Here is a 25,630-nt window from a genome sequence, read left to right as displayed (position 1 = left end):
GCTTAGCACACCCTGCTCTGTGTTGCTCTCTGATTGGTGGTTTCACTGAATTGTCCCTGTTTTTTTGTTTGTTTGTTTTTGTTTTGTTTTGTTTTTTGCATCAGGGTCTTGCTGTATCACCTAGACTGGAGTGCAGTAGTATGAACATGACTTACTGTAGCCTTGACCTCCCAGGCTCAAGGGATCCTCCCACCTTAGCCACCTGAGTAGCTAGGACCACAGGTGCACACCACCATGCTTGGCTAATTTTTGTGTTTTTTTTTTTTTTTTTTTTTTTTCTGTAGAGATGGGATTTTACCATAGTTGCCCAGGCTTGTCTCGAACACTTGGGGTCAGGCGATCTGCCCACCTTGGCCTCCCAAAATGCTAGGATTGCAGGCATGAGCCAGCGTGCCCGGCTGTATTCTTTTTGAGGGCAGGGGGAATGCATTTGTCCTTATAGGCTCCATTGCTGTAGGCATTTAGTACTGCTTGAAAATTAAATTAGAAAGTAAGTGCCACTTGGAAAGTTTATAAATATGCTTTATAAATTCTAAAGGTGTGGAAAATCGGTGATAATTGCTTTAGCCTCATACCATTCTTTTGTTTTCTACCACTTAGCTCTTTTTCTCCTTCTTATATGCCTTTTATTTTTCACACTAATATTTTTCTTTTTCACTTATCACTGGACATTTAAGAACTTGGAGTGCTTGATCCTTAGGATACATTTGTGTCCACTTAGGTCTTTTAGGGGAGCCCTTGAAGGGCACTAAGTATAAGCAGACAATAAAAACAGGAATGCCTATATCCATTAATAAATAAATAAATAAATGTATATACAGGCCTTATTTCTCCCAAATTACACAATTATACTGTATAGTAGACTTGAAATTATATTTTTGTGGAAAGAAGGAAAGTCAGGAGACAAATCTAGTGAAGGCTGCCTTGACTTAACAGTGCAGAATCACTGTGCAGCAATGTGCTATATGGCCGCATTGCGATTCTAATCCGCCTACATGCATAAGTCAATGGGGTCTTTGCTCCAAACTTGTGGGAGAATGAACGAGCCAAGTAGTGGTGGGAGTTCAGTTTAGTTCCACTGTTTTGTAAATTGGGCTAATTTTCAAAGGGATTCAGACGTTTACCTTTTCAAGTGATAGAAGCAAGAGGAGAGAATTCATCCTTTCTTGCTACTGAAGAATTTATTCTAAAACATTACGTGTCACTTGTCCCTTGTGGCTAGATGTGGATAGAGATGTTGGATTATTTGTTTGGAGCCTGCAGATTGCACTGCTTCATCTTTTGTAGACATAGAAATCAAGAGTTATCTTTTTTCATCCAAAGATGGAGACAATTATTTGAGAACCCCATCATTAGAAAATTTTTAGCCTTTAAAATAGAACCTTACCTTCTGTTACTCATTGCAAATTATTTTAACATAAACTTACCTGCAGCTGGGCTTATAGGACTCGACTTAGTACAGAATATTGGCAAAAGCATCGTACAGGGTCAGAAAATTGCTTAAGTCTGAACTTGATTGGAAATCAGCTGATATTTCATGTCTCTGATGTCCTTCATTGTTGTAAAATCAGTTGCTGTGGCATTTTAACATTTCTGTAGAACATTACTATGAGAAAGGAAAGTATTGAAAAGATCTAGTAATAGAGATATTTTCAGAAATCTAACAGATAAGATTGTAGAGTCAAGCTCTTTGGAGCTAGATGTATATATTAAAGTTCATCTTGTATAAACTCTTTATTTTACACTTAGAAAATTGAGGTATGGTTGTCCCTTACTCCCTAGTACAGTACTTATCTCACTGTGTATCTTAATTATTTGTATCTTATCTCATCTGTCATATGGAATTCCTTTAAGTCAGGGACTCACCCTTATTTTATCTATGTATCTTTAGTACTCAGCCTGTTGCCTGGCACACAGTAAGTTTCAGGGTATGTTTGTAAATTGAGTGAATCATTGACTGTATTAACCAAACAACAAGTCAGACTCACCTAGGTTCACTCTCTTTCTTCTACTGGGTTGCTGCTTATTTTAAAAGTCAGACAATTCTCTCCCTATAAAAGGCAACAACAAAAACATACCTCAAAATAAAGAGATAGCAGGGGATGAGTCCTGGCCCTCAAAATCTTGCGTTCTTGTGTGTGTATGTGTGTGACATGAATAAAACATGCAGAAAATAAAGAGGATAATTCCAGGTACTGATAATACCATGAAAAAAGTGTCATGAGCATCAAACAGTAATTATCCAAATGTCTTCTTTTTAGTAGAAATCTAACCCCACGCACTGGGCCTCAGGCCATCTATCTCACAGAGAGGAAATCTTGCTACTACCATGAAAGCTTATCACATGCTCATGGCTGAAGGAGTTCTTTTGGAAAGCCAGAGCTGCTAAAAGGAACTTAGGGGATCCGTTCCTAAGTTCCTCTAAGATCCCTTAGAGGGCTAGAGGCTTCTTTCCCTCTTGGGAATGCCATGTTGATTAATGAAATTTTTGCTACTTAGCTTTAGGAAAAGGGCATTTCTTTTCTTTTCTTTCTTTCTTTTTTTTTTCTGAGACGGAATTTTGCTCTTGTTGCCCAGCCTGGAGTGCAATGGTGTGATCTTGGCTCACCACAACCTCCACCTCCCGGGTTCAAACAATTTTCCTGTCTCAGACTCCCAAGTATCTGGGATTACAGGCATGCCTCACCATGCCCAGCTAATTTTGTACTTTTAGTAGAGATGGGGTTTCTCTATGTTGGTCAGGCTGGTCTCGAACTCCTGACCTCAGGTGATCCGCCTCCCAAAGTGTTGGGATTACAGGCGTGAGCCACCATGCCCGACCTGTTTTCTTTGATCTTGTTAAAGGCTGCCATGTACAAAGATTTTCTTTTAATGTTGATCTGTTTTTAAAATATGGAAGAAGGCCTTGAAAGGCATCGTCATAAGCTCTATGTCAATATCCAGAAAATATTGTCTTGTTTTAGAATTCTAGCCTGTTTTGTTTGGTAGATGAGTCAGTCTACTGTAAATAAATATTTGTTGAGCACTTGTTTTGTGACAAGCACAGTGCCCTAGGAATTGCAGTGTTTTTCAAATTGTGGGTCACAGCTCCCTAATGTCATAAAATCGATTTAGTGAACTATAACCAGCATATTCGATCAAATGGAATGAAAACTAGAATATCAGATTGCATCATGTATAGTATTGCATTATTTTATCAAACTTGAGTTTCAATTGTGTATGTATGTGTGAGTTCAAGATTGCAATGTAAAGTGTCTTTTTTATTTGTGTCATGGTTAGAAAAGCTTGAAAAGCACTATTATAGAATATACCCAAAAGTATATATTCCTTGCTTTTGAATAAGTTAAACTTGTTGGGGCAAAGAAACATGAAAGAATAAATACTCAAGTAGTGAATTACAGTAAGTGCTATGTGTTCAGAAAAGTAAGATGATAATACAAGTTGATAGTGGCATGGATGGATATGGTGGAACTTGAACCAAACCTGGAAAGATGGATAGGGCTTGGAAGGAGTCAAGACTAGAGAATGGCTTAGGGGTGAGACGTGGCATATGGATAATAAAGTTGGCAAGACTGGAACAGAGGTTTTAGTTTACACTAGAGAACTGTAGGATATGGTTTGGAGATAGAAAATGAAGCACAATTGTCCAGACTTATGGGTGCCTTGTGATAACATGCCTGAGGAGTGTGCATTAGATCAGGTGAGCTGCACAGATTCCTAAGCTGGGGAGTGATAATGATACAGGGTGGGTTTATAGAATACTTTCTATCTTCTTCGTAACTCCTCTTTAGTCATGGAACTCCTAAGGGAATTTCTTCTGGGTAGGTGTTGGATACTAAGTCTCTGGCATCAGATCAAAGAGAGCCAGGAAGGACTTTGGCTGTTCTCCAGAATGTAAATAGAAAGGTAGAACAAGTCCCATTGTGGGTGCATGTGAAATACTCCCATGGAGAACTGCAGTGCTGTCTGTTTGAAATATGGCAAAGACTGGATTGAAGAACATTTCTTCTGATATCACTGTTTAATGTTTGCTCTCAATGTAAAGGGAAAAGCAGATTAAAGAGCCCATGTTTTTGAAGTGCTGGGAACCTGACTGACCTACCTGAAATATGCTATGTAAATAATTTGTCGTGTGATCTCCTTACCCTTAAGACACCTTCACTGAATATGCTATCTACATAATTTATAAAACAGTTTCAAGCGTGATTGCAAAAAGTTTTTCCTCATTGGAAAGGGACATTTTGATATTTATCTGCCAAATTCTTTACTACTTTCCAATTAAAGATAAATTTAAAGAAGTTTCCGGAATGAAAATGTGCTTTAAGGGGAAGGTGATTTAACTAGAAAGAAGCTTTTTTAAAAAAGACTATTTAATGTATAACACTAAATACACCAATAATTTAGACTGACTTCTGATTGAAAGTTATGATTCTTTGTTGTGGCAGATTATCAAATGTTCTAAATTGAGACTATTCTAGGACATAGTTTTTAATCTAAGTCATATTAAATAAAGTTTATGGGGGCCCATTGTTTTAGACTAGCCTCTTGCACTAGGCCCCAGCAGACCAGACTAAACTAGAATGGAGTTGCTCATGCTAGGTACCACATAATTAACCTGAATTCTGAAACAACCAATTGTTTCAGATTCACAACAAACCACTTAGAAGGGGCCCAGTTTACCTGGTCATAATAAGACGTCTCCTCTGTTTAACCCTAAAAGGAAAGTAACTTTTGAAACAGTCAACCTGCTTTTTGTTCTGTTTCTGCTTTTCTCAGACATTTTTTGTCTATAAAACCAATTCCTCTGCTCAGCTCATTGGAATACTCATTCTATTTTATAGAGTAAGATGTTGCTCAATTCTGGAATCACAAAAGCCAATTAAGACCTTTAAATTTGTTGTAATTTTGTTTCTTAACAGTCATTAGAAAAAATAAGCAGATGCATCTAGGAGTGCAAGATTATTTACATGTAGTCCAGGGGAATTACATACATTTTAGCTACTTTGTAGAAGATATAATTTAATCAGGAACACAATAGCATGTTCAAGCACAGCCCATGAGAGAGAAAGGAATATGAAGAACACTAACTTTGGTTTCTACGGGAGAGTGTGTAGAGTGTACATTCTTATTCCTTTGCAAAGAGGGTAGATGAATGAAAAATGAAGAAGGGGGTGTATTCGTTTATACTTACGAAGGCATCTGCTCACAATCAGTCGCTTGTAGAGAGAGTGCCAGCTGGCAGGGTACTTTCGTGATGTAAATTGTCCATCCGCTCAGAAGAGCAGAAGTACAAGGAGGCCTTGTGCGAAGGACTGAATTCCTACCCAGAGGACAAGGGAGGGAGATTATTGTAGATATCTAAATGAGATCTACTTGCATTTTCCACTTTATTTGTGGTTTTCAACATGTCATTTTTCCTGCTGTCCCAGTTACGTTTACTGTTTGACTTGAGTAATCAGTTTCCCCCCCTTCACTGCAACTGCTGCTTATTAAGCCTCTGCCTGGTGGGGGGAGGGTGGGTATGGGAGGGGGCACCGCTGGAAAAATGGTGTCACTTGTTCCAAGAGTGTTGTTTTCCTTGTCTTTCTGCTTCACTGGTTCATTTTTGTGAGCTGTATAAGAGCTAAAGGATATTATTACAGATTTCATTTTTTGAAATGCATCAAATCTCCATCCCCTCCCCTACCTGCTAATCTTTTTGCTTATTAAGAAAAGAAAGTGCTGCTTTCTGTGAAATCATAGGTAATTCTAGGGGTATCAAATGTAATTGAATTAAATCTTATAACATTTCTGAATGGACTTCCTTCTGCTTTTTTTTCATGAGAGTAGAGGAAAAATTCAAACTTCCTTGGACCAAATTTTAAAACAGTATGCCCTGCAGAAGAAGAGGTTTTAGTAGAAATCTTCGTTTTTGTATTCTTTCATTTCTTAGATCAGGAATCACCAATCTTTTTCTGTAAAAGGCCACTTAGTAAATATTTTAGGCTTTGCTGACCATGCAGGGTCTCCACAATTGCCCAACCCTGCCCTTGTAGCCAGAAAAGCAGCGATAAACAGTGTAAAGCGTTGTTTACAAAAATAGGTGGTGGGCTAGGTTTAATCTGCCAGCTGTGGTTTGCCAGCCTCTGTCTTGGATTCTGAGCTACTTAAAGTGTGTCCTAAGGCTTGAGTCTGGAAGGAGGTTGGATCAGTGACCCAAGGAGTTTCCAAAGTGAAAAGAAAGCACGTCCTATAGATAGTTGTGCATGTCGTGAGATCATTTAAAACCCAGAATATCAAGTCTGGACTTTTACAGTGTTTTTATAATTCTTCAATCTTACTCTTTCCCCATTCTCTCCTTCTTCTTTTCCCTCCCCCACCCCACTCCTTCCTCTTTCTTCTTCCCTTCCCTCTCTAATTACTATATGAACATCTGGCACTTTGTACTTAAGCCCCCCTTTTAATATATATTTTTTAAATACCTAAAATTTCTTCTCTGAAAAATAAATATTTCTATGCTAGTCTGTAGCCAACAGAATGTAACACCCTCCCTGAAAACGCCGACATTACCCAACACAGACTGGGATTAAACAAGTCTAGGCTTCTAGACAAAGAAGAAAAAGTGTTTTCTTATCTTTTTGAGTGTACTGAAGCAGAAGTTAACTCTTTGCTTTCAGCTGTGTCCCTTACCATTGAGAATCGCTGGTGGTCCTGTATCATTTTATTATAGGAAGGAAGGGTGGACACCAGAGAGGGTGGGGAATTTGGTTTACAAGGGATCTTGACCAATGCCTGCCTGTAAAGGATACCACTGTGAAATCCCCAGCAGTAGATAGGTTTTCTAAAAATCAAGTGTGTATTTCTACTTGCCTAGGATTTAGGGCCTTGTGAATGCATGTTGAATGATAGAGGAAATTGGCATGGAGGAAAATGTTGGGGAGTTTGGGCTCAGTTTGTGCAGTCACCCCCAGACTTGGATGTGGAGTGAGTATCCCTGTTGACTTTAACATCTGTGTGTGTCTTAAAGAAGACTGCTGCTTTTCCGGTTTACTGCCTGTGCATGCCTACAGTTGATGCATGGAATAAATTGCACCTTGAAATGTCTGACATGAAAATCAGAAGAACTTAAGTTCATTCCACAGAAGCCTTTTGTTACCTGATTCTTTAAAGAATGAGAACCAGGATGGAGAAGAGTTTATAGTAGGGAAGTATTTCTCAACTGTAATTATACATAAAAATTGTCTTTATAAAAATACCGAGTCTGGGGGCACATGTTCTGGGGATCTCCTAAGGGCTGTGTCACAGACCATAAAGTTTAAAAAGAGAAAAAAACACACAAGAGTTTGGGACCTCACCCAAAACCTTGGGACCTCACCCAAAACCTTCCAAAATGGAACTTGTGGAGATGAGGCTCAACAATATGCATTTTCAAAAGCTCTGTGGGTGATTCTGGTAGCCAGTCTGGGACCTTACTGTGGGCCAGATGATGGGAACTACTGTAACAGGAAGACATAGATGTGAGCTGGCTCTAATGGAAAGGGACCTTCTAGAGCGCCTGTGGGTTTTGAACTGTTTGGGTACAGGTAACTCTTTTTAGTCCGGATACTTACAGTGATCCTGAAAATGTATATTATGCCTTTTCTGTTTAGGAAATCTTTGGGAAGGCTTTTTTAGAGAACGTCTTTGTGGATGAAAGGGACTCTCTTGGACCCACTCCAGTCCAGTGATGCCACCAGAGAAAGTCCTCACTGTTCAGTGGAAACCCAGCTGCCCCACTGGATCCTTCCCATCAATACAATACATGATGTCTTCCCATCTTAAAAAGCAATTTGTTCTTGATCACCCCTTTCCCTCTCCAGCTACCACCTCATTTCTTTATAGAAAAATTACTTAGTGGGCTGGGTGCAGTGGTTCACGCCTATAATCCTAGCACCTTGGGAGGCCCAGGTGGGAGGATTGCTTGAGGCCAGGAGTTCAAGGTTGCAGTGAGCTATGATAGTACCATTGCAGTCCAGCCTGGGCAATTTAGGGCTCTCCTCTGTCTCTAACAGAAAATAAATAAGAAAAATTACTTGGAAAATTGTTTTTATTACCTGTCTCCAGTGCCCCCTTCCCTTGTGCCCAGTATTCTCTCGGCTTTCATTCCTGTCAATTCTAACAAAACACTCAAGGTCAGACCTCCAGGTTGCCAAATCCAGTAGCCAGTGCTCAGTTGTCATCTTTCTTAGCATTTCAGGAGTATATGACAAAGTTCAGTTGATCACTCTCTTCTTTTTAAAAGAAGCTTTTTAAAATTTGGCTTCTGGAATTCTACTCTTTTGGTATTCTTTCTACTTCAGTGGCTATTTCTCTCCGGTCTCCTTTGCTGGGTCCTCCCCATTTCCCCCATTGCTAAAAGTTGGTATGTCCCGAGACCCAGTCTGTGTACCTCTTATCTATCTATATCCCTTCCCTAGTTGTTTTCCTCTAATCCCATGGCTTTGAATACTAACTGTATGCTGATGACTTCCAGATTTCTCTCTCCTGCTGCGGCCTCTTCCTGAACTCCAGACTTGTATATCCTAACTGCTGAATTGATATTTTCACTTAGAGGTTTCATGGGCATCTTCAACTTACTATATCTGAAATTGAACTCCCAGTTTCTTACTCTCCATCCCTCCATGACTGCTTCATCATTCCAATTGTATAAGGCAAAGCTTTCATGCCACATCCAGTCCATCACTAAAACTGGTTTGTTCCACCCTCAAAATATGTCCAAAATACCATTGTTTGTTAGCTGGATTGTTGCAAAACTCCTCTAACTCATCTTCTTCTTTCTCTGTCATCCCCTCTGTAGTCTTTGGTAAGTACAGCAACCAGAGTCATCCTTTTGAAATACTAGTTAGAGCCTGTTACTCCTTTGTATAAAATTCTCCAGTGGGTTTCATCTCATTCAGAGTAGAAACCAAGTCTTACAGTGACCTACAAAACCCTCCATGTTGGCATCCCCTCCCCCTCTCAGCTTCTCTCACCTCATCTCCTAATACCTTTCCACCCTACTCACTGCTGCTTCAGCCGCACTGGCCGCCTCAGCACTCCCTGGAACTTGCCAGCATGTGCCTGCCTCAGGGTATTGCACTTGCCGTTCCTGGAATGCTCTTCCCCGAAATGTTGCACTGTTTTACTTCTTCAGGGCTCTACTCAGGTATCACCTTATCCATGTCATGAGACCATCTCTGATAATGCCGAATTAAATAGGCTCTCCACAAACTTTCTATTCCCGCTTCATTTTTCACCGTCATCTGACACACAGAATATTCATTTTTATTTTAAAATCTACCCCTTTCCCAGGCATGCTCCCTACTTCACTATAAGTTCTACAATGTTGAGACCTTGTCTTATTCTCTGCTAAGCCCCAGTGCCTAGAACAGGGACTGGCACATAGTAGGTTTTCAGTAAATGTTTGTTGAATGAATGGAAGAATTTGAACTTGAGTAATTATCAAGACCAGTCATAGCTATTAACCTTGATCTAATGGCTGGTTGTGGTAAGAAATTAATAAGCAGTTGTGAAAACTGAGAAAGCCATTTTAGTATGTAAGATATCTTATGGTATTTGTAATTTGTAATTATTTCCTCTTTTGAGGACAGATGCGAATAGTACATGATCTAGGGGAATTAGGGACCGAGTTTATTAGGAATGAAACTAAAGAATAAAAGGCACTCTAGCAAAATGAAGGATTAGAGTTTTTTGTTTGTTTGTTTGTTTGTTTGTTTTTTGAGACAGAGCCTTGCTCTGTCGCCCAAGCTGGAGTGCAGTGGTGTGATTTCAGCTCACTGCAACCTCTGTCTCCTGGGTTCAAGTGATTCTCCTGCCTCAGCCTCCTGAGTAGCTGGGAGTACAGGCATCCGCCACCACACTCAGCTAATTTATATATTTTTAGTAGAGATGGGGTTTCACCATGTTGATGAGGCTGGTCTCGAACTCCTGAACTAAGGTGATCTCCCACCTTGGCCTTCCAAAGTGCTGGGACTACAGGCGTGAGCCACCGCGCCTGGCCAGATTGGAGTATTTTAAATAGCACATCACAGTGGACTTATTAACTTCACTTAGCAGATAGTTGTTGAATAAAAAAAGTAAACTTTGGTCAACTTTTTGTGACTTTGTGGGATTATTGGAGTTGACCTTAGTCTATTACTATAGACTTAGTCTATTACTATAGAATCTTGTTTTTTTAATTAGATGGTTTTCTCTTTTTTTAAAAAAAAAAATTTTTCACCCTTCTGTTATAGATAAAAGCCAAACTATAGCCAGCTTTCAATAGTATATGAATATCACAGAACAAGAAATAGCTTCCCATAAAATTATGGTGTCTTTTTCATATCTTAACAATTATACATTTCTAAAATATGGCTTATGTAGCTTGTATTTAATTGTCTTTTTATTTATTTAGTGTTATAATTAACTTAGTTGCCTTCTTTGTAACTCTGTTAAATCTTATGTCAGTCAAATCCCTGTAGTGGGAACTTTGTTCAGCAGAGTGAATGGATTTTTTGCCTCAGCTTGCATGAGTGGGGGTGAATGCTGGCCTTGTTCCTTTAGCCCAGCTCCAGGACTTATTCATGCCTGTGGTCTACCACCATGAATTAGGTCTGGTATTGAGTCTTGGAAGCATGGGGTTTGGGTTAATAAGGCATATTCCCCAGTTCTTGGCTTAAAATTTCACTTGGGAATCTTATCTTTTTTGGTGAGTATGTAAAATAAAATGGCAAAGATATGCAGATCAGGATGAATTTATCATATGTTTTGATAGTGGAAAGTGTTTGTACCCTCTAACAGTGATTTGCACTTATTTGAAATTACTCTCCAAGGGTGTTTGACATTCTAGTGTTCAGTTAAGAATTCTCTCTGTATGCATGTAATGGCTGTTTTATGATCACATTTTAATTACCATGATTAGTCAATTTTGGCCCTTCAGTTTACTGAAGTGTATATGGCATTTTGGGGCATTGCAATTAGGTAATGCAAGCAGAAAGCTTTTATTTTTGAGAACTTCTACATTAGATTAGTGCTGTGATCTTATTTAACCATAGCACCAAGTAGTATTTTGAGGGTGATAGGGAAAGAGAAGTGTCTTTTTTGGCTTAAACTTTAATTTTGATACTTCATGGAAAAATCTAATATCCATAGAGATTATGGGTTTATCTTTTCCAAAATCATACCGTCTATTTCAAAACTTTTGTTTTCCTCTTAGCTCCATAGTGATAATCATTCCATTATTTTTATAAATAGCTTTTGATATAGAATTCTGTTAGCTTTGAGAAATTCTAAAATATCTTCTGTTTTACCCACCTGCCTTGTTGTATTTCACTGTGGCAACATAGAATTGAGACTTTCCATATTCTATCTCTGCTCGTCTTAGTGTGTCTTTCGGTTCTTAACAATGGCCCAAGTGTGATAGGAAGTGCTTATTGCCTGTACTCAGAAAACATGATTATTGAAGCCCTTTGTTCATTTGAAAGGGATGCTTTCTCAAATTGTAAGTTCCATTGCATTTGTTGTCATAAATTTAGTTAGGAATTACTATTTTATACAAAGCTGTAAAGTTTACTTGTCTGCATTTTTAAGTTGTGCTGATCTAAATATACTTTATAAGGGATTGTCCTCTTGCACTGTCGGCATTTGACTGATTGGCAAGGGGGAGGCAATGAAAAGGGAGTACAGAAATTTAGGGGAAAGGAACAGGATAATAAGTTTTTAAAAACAAACCATTTTAAAGATAAGTTTTAGCCAATAGAAACTAGCCCTTCAACAGGCAATAATGAGGAGTGAGTGTTACAGCAACTAGAGTGACCGCACTGTACCAGATCATCTCAGTAGATTCCTTCTGTGCTTAGTTGTTCTGTAGGGCTTTCCGATCGCCTGCCTGTGTCTGCTTGAGGATCCCACAGTCAGTATTAACTTGGCCTTGGGTCGTCTTAATGGGTGAGACTCTGTTTGTGCAATCCATCCGCTGAGGTGGAACAATAACAGCTGGTGTGCAGCTGGATGTGTTGCCTGGGAACTCTTGTTTCAGCCAGCAGTTATGCTAACAAAATTGAAAACATTTTCAAATAGTTGCTTTCTGTGACTACTGTTTGTGTTAACTGTTTGGAGAATCCCATTTAGTAGCCTAAACACACCCCATCTCTAATTGACTTTGTGCTACAACTTTATTAGTTTTATATTCCTAAAATCAAGTCTGGCTTCAAGGAGAGCATTCCTTTTCTGACTTCCAGAGAGTTAGCACATAAGAGCCAGTGGTGAACCAGTGACTCCTAATTTGATACTTTAGAATGAACTAGTTTTTTTTTTCTAATTCAAGCTGTGGAAGGGCATTTTGCAATTTTGTGAAATTCTATATGGCCATTGTCATTCATTACTAAACTCTAAAGGAGGTTATTTCACAAGATCCTTATGGAATTTTTCTGAGTAGCACATAACAGAGAAGCATTTATGTTCCCCAGCAGTCAGTGCTTCAATCCAATTCTAAGACAAGAAGAGTTTCTCCCCTATTCAGAGAGATTAGAAATACTTCACCACGTAGGAGGCTTAAGCAGAATTCCTTGGCTTGGTCCTACATGAACAAAGGCTGGGTTCTCATTGTTGATGCGGCCTGTTCCCCTCCTCTCATTCCCTCAGCCAGCATGAACTGTAGGACCCAGAGCAGGAAGTATTGGTTAATTTTGTGTGCTTCATTCTAAACATCTGCCCTTGAGTTTTTTGTTTATGGAAGGGATGTGGCAGGGGGAGGAAGCGGGGCAGTAGAACCCTCAGAAGCTAAACATTTTCTTGGTGGTGTGTATATCCATGGTTAGTCTTCATGTGCGTGAACATGGGGTGAGGGGTGGAAGATGTTCTGGTTGAATAGTTGCTGGAATACATCCAGAAATGCACTTACTGTTTTCCTTAATTGTTTGACTTGGCTACTTTACCTTAAAGCCATACTGTCTACTTTGACTTGCTCCCACAGTGTGATGATAATTTAGTAGTGTCATCAGACTGGAAATTAGAAGATCTGGTCCTGTTTTCTATTCATCTACCTGTTAACTGAATCTTCTTACTTTGTCAATTGTGAAATGAGTAGGATGGACAGAGTAGGAAAGTATGGTGAGAGAGACGACATGGTAACCCTCCAGTGGAGTTATTTAACAGAATGAGAAGCTCCTTAGTGTTCCAGTTCTGGTTGTAGTTAATTCCAGATAACACACATACCTCGCACTTTGACCCCTCTATTCCATTTTCTGTATTTGCCTTCTTATTTATCCAGACTGGATTCCAAATTCCTTGAAGCAACTTTAGTCCCCTTGTCTTGTTGTTTTTCTGTTATATTGGCAGTGGGGATGCTGAATGCTGCAGTGGAAATCACACTTCCACAGAGATGTTCTACAAAGGCATGGCCTTCTGCTGTCTTTTTAGCCACCTGGTCTCTGCCCAGTAAGCCTTCTTTTTTCTAGTCAGCTATCTTTGCTGGATTTCACAGTGGCTATTAAGCAGAATTCCTTGGCTTGGTCCTACGTGAACAAAGGCTGGGTTCTCATTGTTGATGCGGCCTGTTCCCCTCCTCTCATTCCCTCAGCCAGCATGAACTGTAGGACCCAGAGCAGGAAGTATTGGTTAATTTTGTGTGCTTCATTCTAAACATCTGCCCTTGAGTTTTTTGTTTATGGAGGGGATATGACTTTACAGGCTACACTCTGTTCAAATATTCCCCACCCAACGTTACTCCCTGACTTTGCCGCCAGTCGTTAGCAGGTATCCTTGAATTTTCGCTACACAGAAAAAAAGTCATTGGTAGAACTCGAATTTCAACTTCTGTCCCTTAAAACCTGCAAAGTCACTTTGCATATGTACCCAGACAGAGAGCAAAGAGGCAGGTTTCCTTCTGTAGAGAACCAGCCTCCCAACAAACATGGAATCCCGTTCTTGTTTTCCAGCTTGTTTTTCACCTTTCCCTCTCTGCTGACTCAAGTACAACAGTGTTTAATACACGTTCATCTCTACTATCAGAAAACAAGAAAGAAAAAAAGATAAGTCTTTCCTTGGCCCTGTAACGCTTCCAAATATCATCTTCCCCTCCTTCTCCTCTTCTTTAGCCGGACCACATGGTAGATTAACTACACTCACTGTGTCTGCTTGCTGTCCATTCTGAATAATTCCTTTTTTTTTTTGAAAGGGAGTCTCGCTCTGTTGCCTAGGCTGGAGTGCAGTGTCGTGATCTTGGCTCACTGCAGCCTCCGCCTCCTGGGTTCCAGTGATTCTCCCACCTCATCCTCCTGAGTAGCTGGGATTACAGGCGCACACCACCACCCCCGGCTAATTTTTTGAATTTTTAGTAGAGATGGGGTTTCACCATGTTGGCCAGGCTAGTCTCGAACCCCTGACCTCAAGTGATCCGCCTGCCTCGACCTCCCAAAGTGCTGGGATTACAGGCGTTAGCCACCACGCCCGGCCCATTCTCAATTCCAACCACTGCCATCCTGTCCCTGGAACTGCTTTTGGTATAGCTGCGACCTCTGTGGCTTGAAGCTGATGAATACTTCTTAGTCAGTATCTTACTTGACTCTGCTAGCATATTTGAACCCTGTTGATTTCTCCCTCCTCGAAACTGTCTTTCCTTGGCTTCTGTGACATTTTTATTCTTTTACTTGCCTTCTTCCGTCTGGCTGGCCCTTCATAGCCTCCTCTGTCATCTTCCTCTGTGTGTGCTGTGAACGTTTGTGCACCTTAGGGTGGTCTCAGAAGTCAGCTTTCACGCAACACACTTACTCCATGGGCTTGAACTGTACTCAAGTCTCCAGTGTCCATCTACATACCAGTGAGTCCCAAGTCTCTGTTTCTAACTCAGATATCTCTCTTGACCTGTCAAACTGCTCACATCCAGCTCCCTACAGACATTTCCTCATCTACATGACCTGCAGGCATCCCCAAACTAGTGTATCTGAAACTGAATTCATCTTCCCATCCTGCCCCTGCGCCTGCCTCCAGTCCTGCCCACTCTTCTCTGTTCTCTATTCAGTGAATAGTACTACCCTCCACTTGGTTCTTTTTAAACTAGAAAGCTGAATGTTATTTTTAATGCTTCCACCTCATGGAATGGGAAAAAGCACCTTTGACAGTGAAACAGGGTACTGACAGTGACAAGTGAGGAGGCCTTCAAAAGCAGCTCCCTATCGCCTTGTAGTGCATCAGTTACTAAGTTACTGTTGAAAACGGCTTCCTACACCTCACTCAGGTCCATTCATTTCTCTCCATTCCTCTGTTCCCATTCTTCAGCCTCTGTCATCTTCCCTGGATTACTGCCACATCTTGACCTCCCCATCTTCGTTCCTGTCCCTTCCAACCTAATCTCCACACTAATCTTTCTAAAAATCAAACCTGATCATGTATTTCTGGTTTAATGCCTTCAGTGGCTGGCCATTACCTTTAAGGTAAAGTTGCTCCTTAAACATGACCGTAGCCTGGCGTGCTCTGCTCCTTGTTTGCCTCATCTCCAGCCACTTTCTAGTTCTAGCTACCCTAGACAACTCTAATTCCTCCAGTGATCACTCCTCTGTGTTTTCTGGGCTTTCATACATGCCATTTCATGTGCCTGGACGATGGGTCCCTGTTTGCTTAGCTCATTCTAAGCATTCCTCACATCTTGGATTTAGATGCCTCTTCCTCTAGAAAGCATTTCTTGAACTTGTAAATCTGGGTTAGATGATCTTCTCCATGCTTTCCAAACATGATGCACTTCCCCTGTCATGGAATCATCTCATCATGATTTGTAAATTGCAGCTGTCTGTATGCGCTGTTGGGTTGATGCAACTCTGAGGACAGTGCACATGGCTCTCTTGTCCTGGAGGTGTGTGCGCCTCCATACAGACTGCCACAGAGCTCCCTCATTTCCAGCTGTGGCTGTAGGTTGTCATGAGAAAGGTAGCCCTGCAAATGAAGCTCAGTGCCAGCAAGGCCAGGCCAGCACCTGCAAAGTAGACTGCATCAGAGTTTAATGCTAGCATAATTGCTTTCTGGACATTTTGCTACTTGTGGCTGTGCGTCTATGCCTGCAGCAAGAGATACATGCCTGGTTCTTTCAGAATGTGGCTTTGTAGTATAGATGTTGATTGGAACACAGGATGCCTTGATTGATTTTACTTTCTCTCCTTTGGCCCAGTCAGTTGCCATTGGGTTGCTAAAGAACAATGAGATATCAGAAAGATAGAAAATAGAGAAGCAAGGATAATCTGTGATCTACAGACTAGTGAGTGAGCCTTTGAACAATCCAGGCCACTTACTCATGAGTAAAATTACTTTAACCATTCTGGAATGTCTTAGATAGTGAGTCTCTGGAATGCCACAGATACTGTACTATAACCTCGCCCTCATTCAAAGGTGATGTCTTGACATTTTTGACGGAATAAAGAGATACAGGTAAAACTTGCATTCTTTTAACAGGAAGTGTGTAAACTGTATTTTGTGTGACCTCTGTCTAGGCAAAATGCACTGCATCCTAGATAGAATATTCATGTTTGTATAATATCCTTTGGTAATTGTATCAGGAATAGTCAGGTCCTTTTGTGTGAACATATTCAGAATCCCAGTTCAGGAATGTTCTTTGTAAACCCTATTGTGATAATGCCTTATATTTGTATCGATTTTTACAATTAGTCAAGTATGTGTAGATCTTAGTTTGACCATCCAGCAACTCTTGAAGTAGGTGGGGCAGGGATTGTCATCATTTTTACAAAGAGAAAATGGCAGAGCAGAAATCATATGGTTAGTGAAGGAGGGAGGCAGGATCTGAACTCAGGTCTCAAAATGCCCAGTCCTGTGTTCTTTCTGTCATGCCACATGGCTTTGTGTTGAAGCTAAGGTGTGCGCAAGTATGTTTCATGTATGTGGGGGACAGTTAATCCAGCCTCCTTTAAGATCTGGGCCAGTTGAGAAATCGTCAGATATGGCTCTTCCTGTCAGTATTATTATAGAGAACGCTCAGTTGAAGAATGTGGCCTGGACACATAGCTTGCATAGGCTTTCTGCTCTTTTCCTCCCTGAATTGACCACACCCACTTAGTCCCAGATCCAGCAACAGGATAGCAGCAGGCCCCACCCCACACAGAGGCAGAGCCGCACTGTATTGCACTGAGTGCAGGAGAGGAGAGAGGGGGACTCCAGTCAACAGCCAGAAAGAGACATAGCGGGGTCCAGGCCACACGTGAGGAATCGCTCCTTGTCTCTCAGGGACTAGTGGGTATGAGGAACTGAAAGTGGCAGAAGTCTCTCCTCAACACTTCTGAGAGCACAGAAGTTGCTGTTCTGTGGGTTTTGTAGGAGAGGGTTAGGATGGTTCTTGAATTAATTGGCTTAGGGAGGAAAAAAACTGTAAGCTCCTCAAGTACAAGGATCCCTGTGTCTAACACATTCCATTCCCTGATGTATATAGCATAGAGCTGAGCATAGATTTGTGCCTAACAAGTTCTTGTTGACCAAACTGAGATCTTCACTATAACATAGAAGTAGCAAAGTATAGATATTGTTAGAGATAGCAGGACCCAATGTGTGAATGAATGGTGTTTGTTTCTTTTACCCATGTGAAGACACACTGGCTGGCAACGAAGCCATCCTGACCATAAGACCACACTCTGGCTTTTGCAGTGAACTGTCTGCCCCAGTGACTGCTGTCTTTTCCTCTCTGCTCAGAGCTCATTTCTCATATATTCTCTTTTGAACATATTCAAACAACCTCTTTAGACCTCCTTTCTACCTTTCTCTTTTTTTCCCCCATTTCATTGTTCATCTACTGAAGGAATTTTTTATTCTTCTTTCTTATTCTGCTCCCTGCTATGTCTCTCAAACACTGTCCTCCCTTCTTCAAATGTCTGTATCTTAACCTGGTAGATAAGTAGAAGAATAGTGCTGATGATATTCTTCCTGCATCAAGAGTAACATTACAGTTAATAGAGAATAAGGTTTTTTTAAAGTCTTAAAGGGTCTGGAGACCCATTTAGAAAGTCAGCATATATTTGCTTTTGTATCTTTTAATTAAGCTTTTACTGAAGTACCAGCATTAAGAATAAATGTGCTTTTAATTCAATTTTAGTTTTAATTAATAGTATAAGTACAGTACTAACATATGCCACCAGTTTTCATTGCACACAAAATTTCCACAACGCACCTCACGACAGGCCTTTATGAGCCAATTTATGGACCCAACTGCCATTTGTCATTTTGTGGGAAAATATGTAGTTTTCTGTTTTAGAATAGCCTGTCTTCTTGGTTTAATGTGTACAAGGTGATTTGTATCCTTTGTCAAGTTCCAAACTAAGCTGGGAATATAGGGCATTTCTTTGCTTCATACATATGACTTACGACCTTCGATGTGTTTGTCCCTCAGGAAAAGCTTTTGACATCACCTATGTGCGTCTCAAGTTCCACACCAGCCGCCCAGAGAGCTTTGCCATTTACAAACGCACGCGGGAAGATGGGCCCTGGATTCCTTACCAGTACTACAGTGGTTCCTGCGAGAACACCTACTCCAAGGCAAACCGCGGCTTCATCAGGACAGGAGGGGACGAGCAGCAGGCCTTGTGTACTGATGAATTCAGTGACATTTCTCCCCTCACTGGGGGCAACGTGGCCTTTTCTACCCTGGAAGGAAGGCCAAGTGCCTATAACTTTGACAATAGCCCTGTGCTGCAGGTAAGTTCTCACAGGTTGGCCTGAAGCCAGCTAGTTCTATAACGTGAGGTGCGGGAAGATTATTGTAGCGGGGCCTGTGGTCCCACTTCTGAGGTACCGGGTCAGAGTAGAATACTTGAGCAACACAGACAGAGAGCTTGATTCTGCTCTCTGTGTACTATTAATAAGTAAAGGAAAGTAATTTTGTTCCTGCTGCCTGGTTGATGTTTGTTCTTATGCACTTGCAGGTCTATTCTAGGATGTAAACTTTACACATTTTTTTAAAAGTCAAACAATTTTAACTGTAGTCTCTGTATCTGAGGTGGAAACATTTTCCTTCTGACCTTTTGAAGAGAACATTTGACCTAATTACCCAGATTTCTTGCATCTTTTCTTACCTATTTTTTGATTTGACAAAATAAAAAGTATTTTTTAAAATTAGCAAAGGGAAACAGTTGAAGCAAGATATTTACACATTTTTACACAGGAAAATCTTGATTAGGTTTGTCTGGCACCACTGCCTATCATTAAAGAAACTCCTCATCACCTAAAAGGATGGATGTTAGTAACAGGATATTAATTTAGGTACCCATAGCATTGTACTTAAACACTGTGGTAGAAACATTTCCCTGTTTGAGAAGGATTTATTTGTCCTCATGAATTCTACATGCATATTCCTCATACACCATAATACGGAATAATTCTGTGTTGCTCAGATTTCTGCGAACTTTTCATATGTCCTGGCTATTTGATGATGGAAAAGCTGATGAGCCTCATGCTGTACTCAGTACTTTAACACAGAATTGGAGATGCTGCTGCATATGGCTGAAGTCAACAGCCACATGGGGATAGCCTATATCAGTTGACTGCAACAAGATAGTCTGATCATGGGTTTTCAAATGCTGTGTACATTATGTGAAAAGCTGTTGTGATTTCTCAGTGGGAAATACCCCATTTTTCTAGGGTTTCTAATTTGGATCTTCTTATTCTTTCTCTCCATTATTATGTTCAGGGACTCTCTTTCTAATTGTATGGTTTTGGACAGTGACAAAAGATAAGAATGTATTTTTCTGTAGGTCTAGTTTCCCCTCTTCCATTGTGTTTCTGTAAGTTGCTGGGAGAGCATGAATGTGAAAGCTGTTGGTAAACTCTGAGGTTATAGTGAGCAATGAGTGTTCTTGCCAAGGCCTTGCAAAAAAGTGTTTCTTGCGATGGAGATAAGTTGTGTTCAAAATAAATGGCGGAGAGGATAGCTGATTTTGACAGATGAAAAAGCAGGGCCAGGCACAGTGGCTCATGCCTGTAATCCCAGCACTTTGGGAGGCCGAGGTAGGTGGATCACTTGAGGTCAGGCGTTCAAAACCTACCTGACCAACGTGGTGAAACCCTCTCTCTACTAAAAGTACAAAAAAAAAGTTAGCCAGGCATGGTGGTAGGTTCCTGTAATCCCAGCTACCCTGGAGGCTGAGGTAGGAGAATCACTTGAACCTGGGAGGTAGAGGTTGCAGTGAGCAGAGATCATGCCACTGCACTCCAGCCTGGGCAACAGAGTGAGACTCCATCTCAAAAAAAAAAAAAAAAAAAAAGAAGAAAGAAAAGAAAAAGCAGAAGACTGAATGCCCAGTGGAGAGGTGACCTCACAAATACTCTTTAAGTTGATCAGTTAGCAAGCATTTGCCAGACTTCTTCCTTTCCTACAGCAAATTATTGCATTTTCCTGTCCTGATGAGGCAACAATAGAAAGAACAGTGTAGTCAGTAGGAAAATGCAGTAATACAAAGTTGTAACTGTGGTTTTCTGGCACCTTTGCTAACTGTACACCTGCTCTGCCTGTCTTGAGCCATTTCCCCAACTGTAGGAATTGTGATGTTTGTTGCTCTTTATGCCATAGAAACTCGTGAAAAGAGGTGATGAGACTATGTGTGGTAAAAATGCTATGGGTTATGACCTGGCATTAAAAAAAAAATTGCTATGGGCATCTGCATAGACGTGGTCAGTCTGTTTCGTTATGGAGTAACATTAATTATGTGTCTCTGGATGTAAGAACTCTGTCTCTGATACCCAGTTGCCAAAGAAGTTGAGCTAATTTGACTTTTAGCTGATCTGACAATGAGAGGGAACTCCCACCTCTCTCCCTCTCTTCATTGTTCCCTGAACCTCCCTGCAGAAGCTGTAATCTCCCAGGTGGGGAAGGAGACCCTTCTTGGTTTCACCCTATTATAAGTATTACTAAGCATGTATCGATTTATGATAATAATTTACATTTATTGAAGCACTTACTGTAACATACTATAATGTGACAAGCACTGTTCTAAGCCTTTTGATTTTCTACCTCAGTTAACCCTCACAGTAACTCTGTAAGGTAGATACTTTTATTGTCTCCATTTTACGGGTGAGGAATCAGAGGCCCAGAAAGGACGTAACTTGCCTCAAATCACACAGTTTAAGTGGCAGAACTGGGATTCAGAACCTGCAGGGTCTAGCTCCAGGGTCTGTTCTTTAAAGATGCCCATTAGGAAGAAAAATGGCTTAGCTTTTTGAGAAGCTCTTATTCAAAGAGAGCTGTGATAAGGTTGAAGCCTGTAGAAGATATAGTAAGCACTAAACACAGAGATATGTTTAGCTATTTACATTACAGACGACTAAAATATTCCTACCGTTGTGGCTGTGAGTAGGAGTTGTTATTGGAGTTCCAAGTTTGGATATGGTGAAATCATCGTCTCTTCTCCTTTCTAATTATACTTGAAGGCTTTGTGGAGATTAGCTTTTATGAGCTCTCCATGTTGTTCTGTATGCCAGGTATTTGGTGTGGCTTAAGGCAGTGGTTCCAAATCAAGGCTGTCCCTCCCAGACTCACCTGGAGCTTTCTGAAAACATAGATGTCTGCACCTCTGCACTTGCTTGTTACGTCTCCAAAGGTGATTTTGTTGTGCAGTCCCTAGGAAGGACTTAAAATGGAAATGCTATCTTTGAGTGGTTATATGTAATACACCACCCCAAAACCTAATGGTTTTAGATAACTGTGATTTATGATTTCTCATGATTCTGTGTTAGCCTGGGTCACTTCGCCTGACAGGTCAGCTGGGGCCTAGGTCTCTGTCTCCCTGTGGTCTTCTATTATCAGGAGGCTAGACCAGGATTTATACCACAGTGGAAGTGATCTGGGAGGGTGAGTCCCTGTGCACAAGTACTTATCAAGCCTCTGCTTATGTCACATTTGTTGATGTACCTGCGGCTGAAACCAGTCACACACCCAAGCCTAGAGTCAGCATAGAAAGAGACTGCACTGGGTGTGGGCCCTAGCAGACATTATTCACTGGGATCATTAGCATAGCATTCTACCACACATGTAAATATATGCCTAAAATTAGCTCAGTGTAAGGGCTTAGATCTCATAAAACCTAGGGAAAAACTCTACAGCCCCCATTCTTGTCCTCTGCCATTATGGTATACCTACCAACTTGATAAGTTGTGGTTTCTTCAAATTCATTCATTCACGTAGCAAATAATAGTTTGCATACCTCCTGCATGCTAGGGAAATTGCAGTGGACAGAACAGAAGTTTCCTGCCCTCATGGTACTACTTACAGTGTGGTGGGAAGGGTAGGGTGTGTGTGAAAAAAGACAATGTAAATAAAGTGAGAGTGGGAAATAGGAAGTTGGGGAGGGGTAGCAATGTTAGATAAGGTGGCCAGGGAAGGCCTCAGAGAGAAGGTGATATTGTGGGGAGGGTCAAGACAAACACAGACAACATCCTATTGGTTCAAGCCTATGTAATGATTTATTAGCAAGTACTTGGGCATCTCCCTCAGATCTGTCAGTAGTGGTTTGGGTTGGCAGGGAGGAATAGATGCTATAACATGGGCAGGGGCAGGCAATGACCAGCATCTCTGATCCAAGTGTGGTGCTCCATGAGCTCTGAGTTGGTATCCCTGACTGTATTTGGGGTGCGGATGCAGGATGGAGGGAAGGGGCATGTGTGTTGAGTCCCTAATGTATGCTGCACATTATATTTTAAGCCTCTCAGCAGCCTTGCAAAGAAATTTGTTATTATCCTTGTGTTTTGAGACTCTTGAGTAGTACAGTAACAAATCAAAGAAGGGAAGAGTCAAGAAGGAGAAAAATATTAGAAAATTAAAGAAGTCATTGAGTATTATAATAGATTGAGTGCTAGAAGAGGGCGTAAGCTAAATGATAAGTTAGTGATTGAGAACATTTTGTCATGTTTATATCATTTTCAGTCCCTCCACTTCTCTTTTGTGTTTCTATTTTTGCTTCCTGACAGGAATGGGTAACTGCCACTGACATCAGAGTAACTCTTAATCGCCTGAACACTTTTGGAGATGAAGTGTTTAACGATCCCAAAGTTCTCAAGTCCTATTATTATGCGATCTCTGATTTTGCTGTGGGTGGCAGGTAAGTAAACTATTAAATTAGTCGTGAAAGTGTTTGGAGCTTTTCGTAGAGGTGAATCTAGCAACTTGTTTACAACTGTGTTAATACCGTTGTTAGATGTTTTCTCTACCAAGAATAGGAGCGACAGTCCTTCCTGTGTGATAATGCTTAGCTAGAAAGACAGACAGCAGCCTAGGATATTTTCACTGTCAGATCTCGTTCTGGAAACTAAGCATGTAGGTTTTCCAAAACCTTGTCAAGTCCACACACTTAGTGAATTCTTATTGACAATTTAAGTACAAAGGCACTGTGAAGCACTTGAGGAAGGGTAAGACTCACCTTATCCTACTGAGAAGTCCTGACCTTCTCAGATCTTACAAATGAACAGGGTAGGAGATGTATGAATATGTGAAAACTGAAATACTGGTGGTCACCTGTTTTTTAAAGATAGATAAAGCAGCAGTAGAATAGATGCCGCATATCAAGAATGATTCAAAACTGCCGGGCTAGAGAAGCAGATGGCATCTGAGCTGGGTCTTGAAAGCTTTGGATAAGGAAGGGGAGGATGCCTTGGTTGGATGCAAGAGGATGGGTATGTCATAAGCAGAAGTTTAGAGATGGGAGAGTATAAACCCATTTAACTGAAGGAAAATCTCTTATGAATCTTAGAGTTATAAACCAGAAAGATAGTTTGGTGGCCAGAGACCTTAAATAGCAGATGAAGAATCTTGGACTTACCTCCCCTGTGTTAGACCATGAGATCCCAAGAGCAGAAAACTTACTTTTGCTTACATTGTTTCTGGTATGGGATTGGTGCTTAGTGTAAGTTGATGGGAACTGTACCCAATGAGAAATCAGGCAGAATATTTGGAGTAAGACTCTGATAAGAAAACAGTGGGCCAGGAGGATTAATGTGCAAACAGGGTAAAAGTAGTGTACAATTGAGGGAATTTATATTCATGTTATGATACTGGGTTAGGCAACAAATACATGACATTAAGCTGGTGGCAACAGAATGGAAAGGAACATATAGATGCATTTTATTTGAACCAGGACTTCAGTCAAAGGTGCTTTTTTAATTTTAAGGTTTAGTGATCAGGAGAATGGTTGATACTATTAACAAAATAAAGATGAGCTACACTGATGAGTTTGGTTATACATATGTAAAATTTCAGGTCATGGGGGACATCAAAGTTTGTGCAGCAGTGAAGGATAAGAGCTTGAGAGAAGATGAAAGCTGGAGATCTAAGTTTGGGACTCGTCCTGCCACACTGTCAATGATCCTGAAGTGTTTTAGTGTATCAGTGAATGGTAGTTGAAACTATGAGACCGATTGCTGTCATTAAGGAAGCAAGTGAGGGAAACATTACTACTCCACGGTGCACATTAGTATTGATGGGAATTTCCATGAGTCCTTAGTTTGTTATCATACTTGCATCTAGGGGATCTTCAGGGATTCTTGCTCCAAACAACCTCAGGGGATATTAGTCTGACTACCAGACATCCATATGGGGATGAGGTATCTAATGTGTCTCACCACCTTTAGGTCGGAATACTTTAAAATCATTATGGCGAATAGTTGCTGATGTTCGTTGACTTATTTTGTGGTTGTGCAATCCTGAGCACATAAATAAAGCACTCCTTGATCTTCCCATTAACCTTATGAAATAGGCATTATCATCATCCCTGTTTTACAGGCGAGGCACAGAGGCTAAGTTACACTGGTAAGTGATGGGGAAGGGTTTCAAACCCAGGCAGCCTGGCCTCAGAGTCCATGCTTTTCTGAACCACTACATTCTGCTGCCTCTTGATATACAGGTTTGACTTCAGGAATTGATCCTCAGATATCCTCAGAAATTGTTAGGGACTTTCTTTTCATGTCTGGTTAATCCCTAACCCTGTTAAGTAAAGCTACCTTGTTTAATTTTTTTTCATCCTTGAAAATTCAGACAGCCATTGCTTAATCTTGCTCAGTTCCTCAGTTTACGCTTTTGAATGGTAAAACTTACTTCTTTGGGTACATAGTTTTTCTGTGTGCATGTCTGGGACTTTGCAGCCATTCAATTTTTTGGAGTGTCTCTTCTCTCCCCAGATGTAAATGTAATGGACACGCAAGCGAGTGTATGAAGAACGAATTTGATAAGCTGGTGTGTAACTGCAAACATAACACATATGGAGTAGACTGTGAAAAGTGTCTTCCTTTCTTCAATGACCGGCCATGGAGGAGGGCAACTGCAGAAAGTGCCAGTGAATGCCTGCGTGAGTGCCCCATGGCGTCAGTCTGTCGATTGTCTTGAGGACTTCCAAGGGTGGAAGAAGGAATGGGTGACTTCCTTTTATTCCTCCTTCAAAGGAAAGCTCTGAAAGGCCATGCTTTTTCTGTAATTTGAGTAGTATTCAAGTCAGAGGAAAGTCATAGATGAGGGCAATTCACTGTAAAGGCAAACTCTGAGGGTTTTGTGTTTCCTTCATGAACACACGTCCCAGAGTTGGAGGAGCATCTGCAAGGTTTAGAAGTTTATTTAGGTGCAAATACTGGGCCAGTGTACTCTACTCCAGAATATGGTTTCTCTAGT

General features: G+C 40.8%; 1 protein-coding gene across 1 annotated transcript in view; it reads left to right on the top strand.

Moving 5' to 3' along the window:
• The window catches only part of LAMC1 (laminin subunit gamma 1), a 121,666-nt gene that overhangs the window by 60,978 nt on the left and 35,058 nt on the right, over nt 1-25,630 (top strand). Inside the window, exons 2-4 of the mRNA XM_025382569.1 lie at nt 18,377-18,681; nt 22,945-23,075; nt 25,147-25,313. Of these exons, the coding sequence (XP_025238354.1) occupies nt 18,377-18,681; nt 22,945-23,075; nt 25,147-25,313 (603 nt within the window). The remainder of the gene's footprint in view (nt 1-18,376; nt 18,682-22,944; nt 23,076-25,146; nt 25,314-25,630) is intronic.

The sequence above is a fragment of the Theropithecus gelada genome, chromosome 1 (genome assembly GCF_003255815.1).
Source record: "Theropithecus gelada isolate Dixy chromosome 1, Tgel_1.0, whole genome shotgun sequence".
Taxonomy (NCBI): domain Eukaryota; kingdom Metazoa; phylum Chordata; class Mammalia; order Primates; family Cercopithecidae; genus Theropithecus; species Theropithecus gelada.
This window is presented reverse-complemented; position numbering and strand designations above follow the sequence as displayed.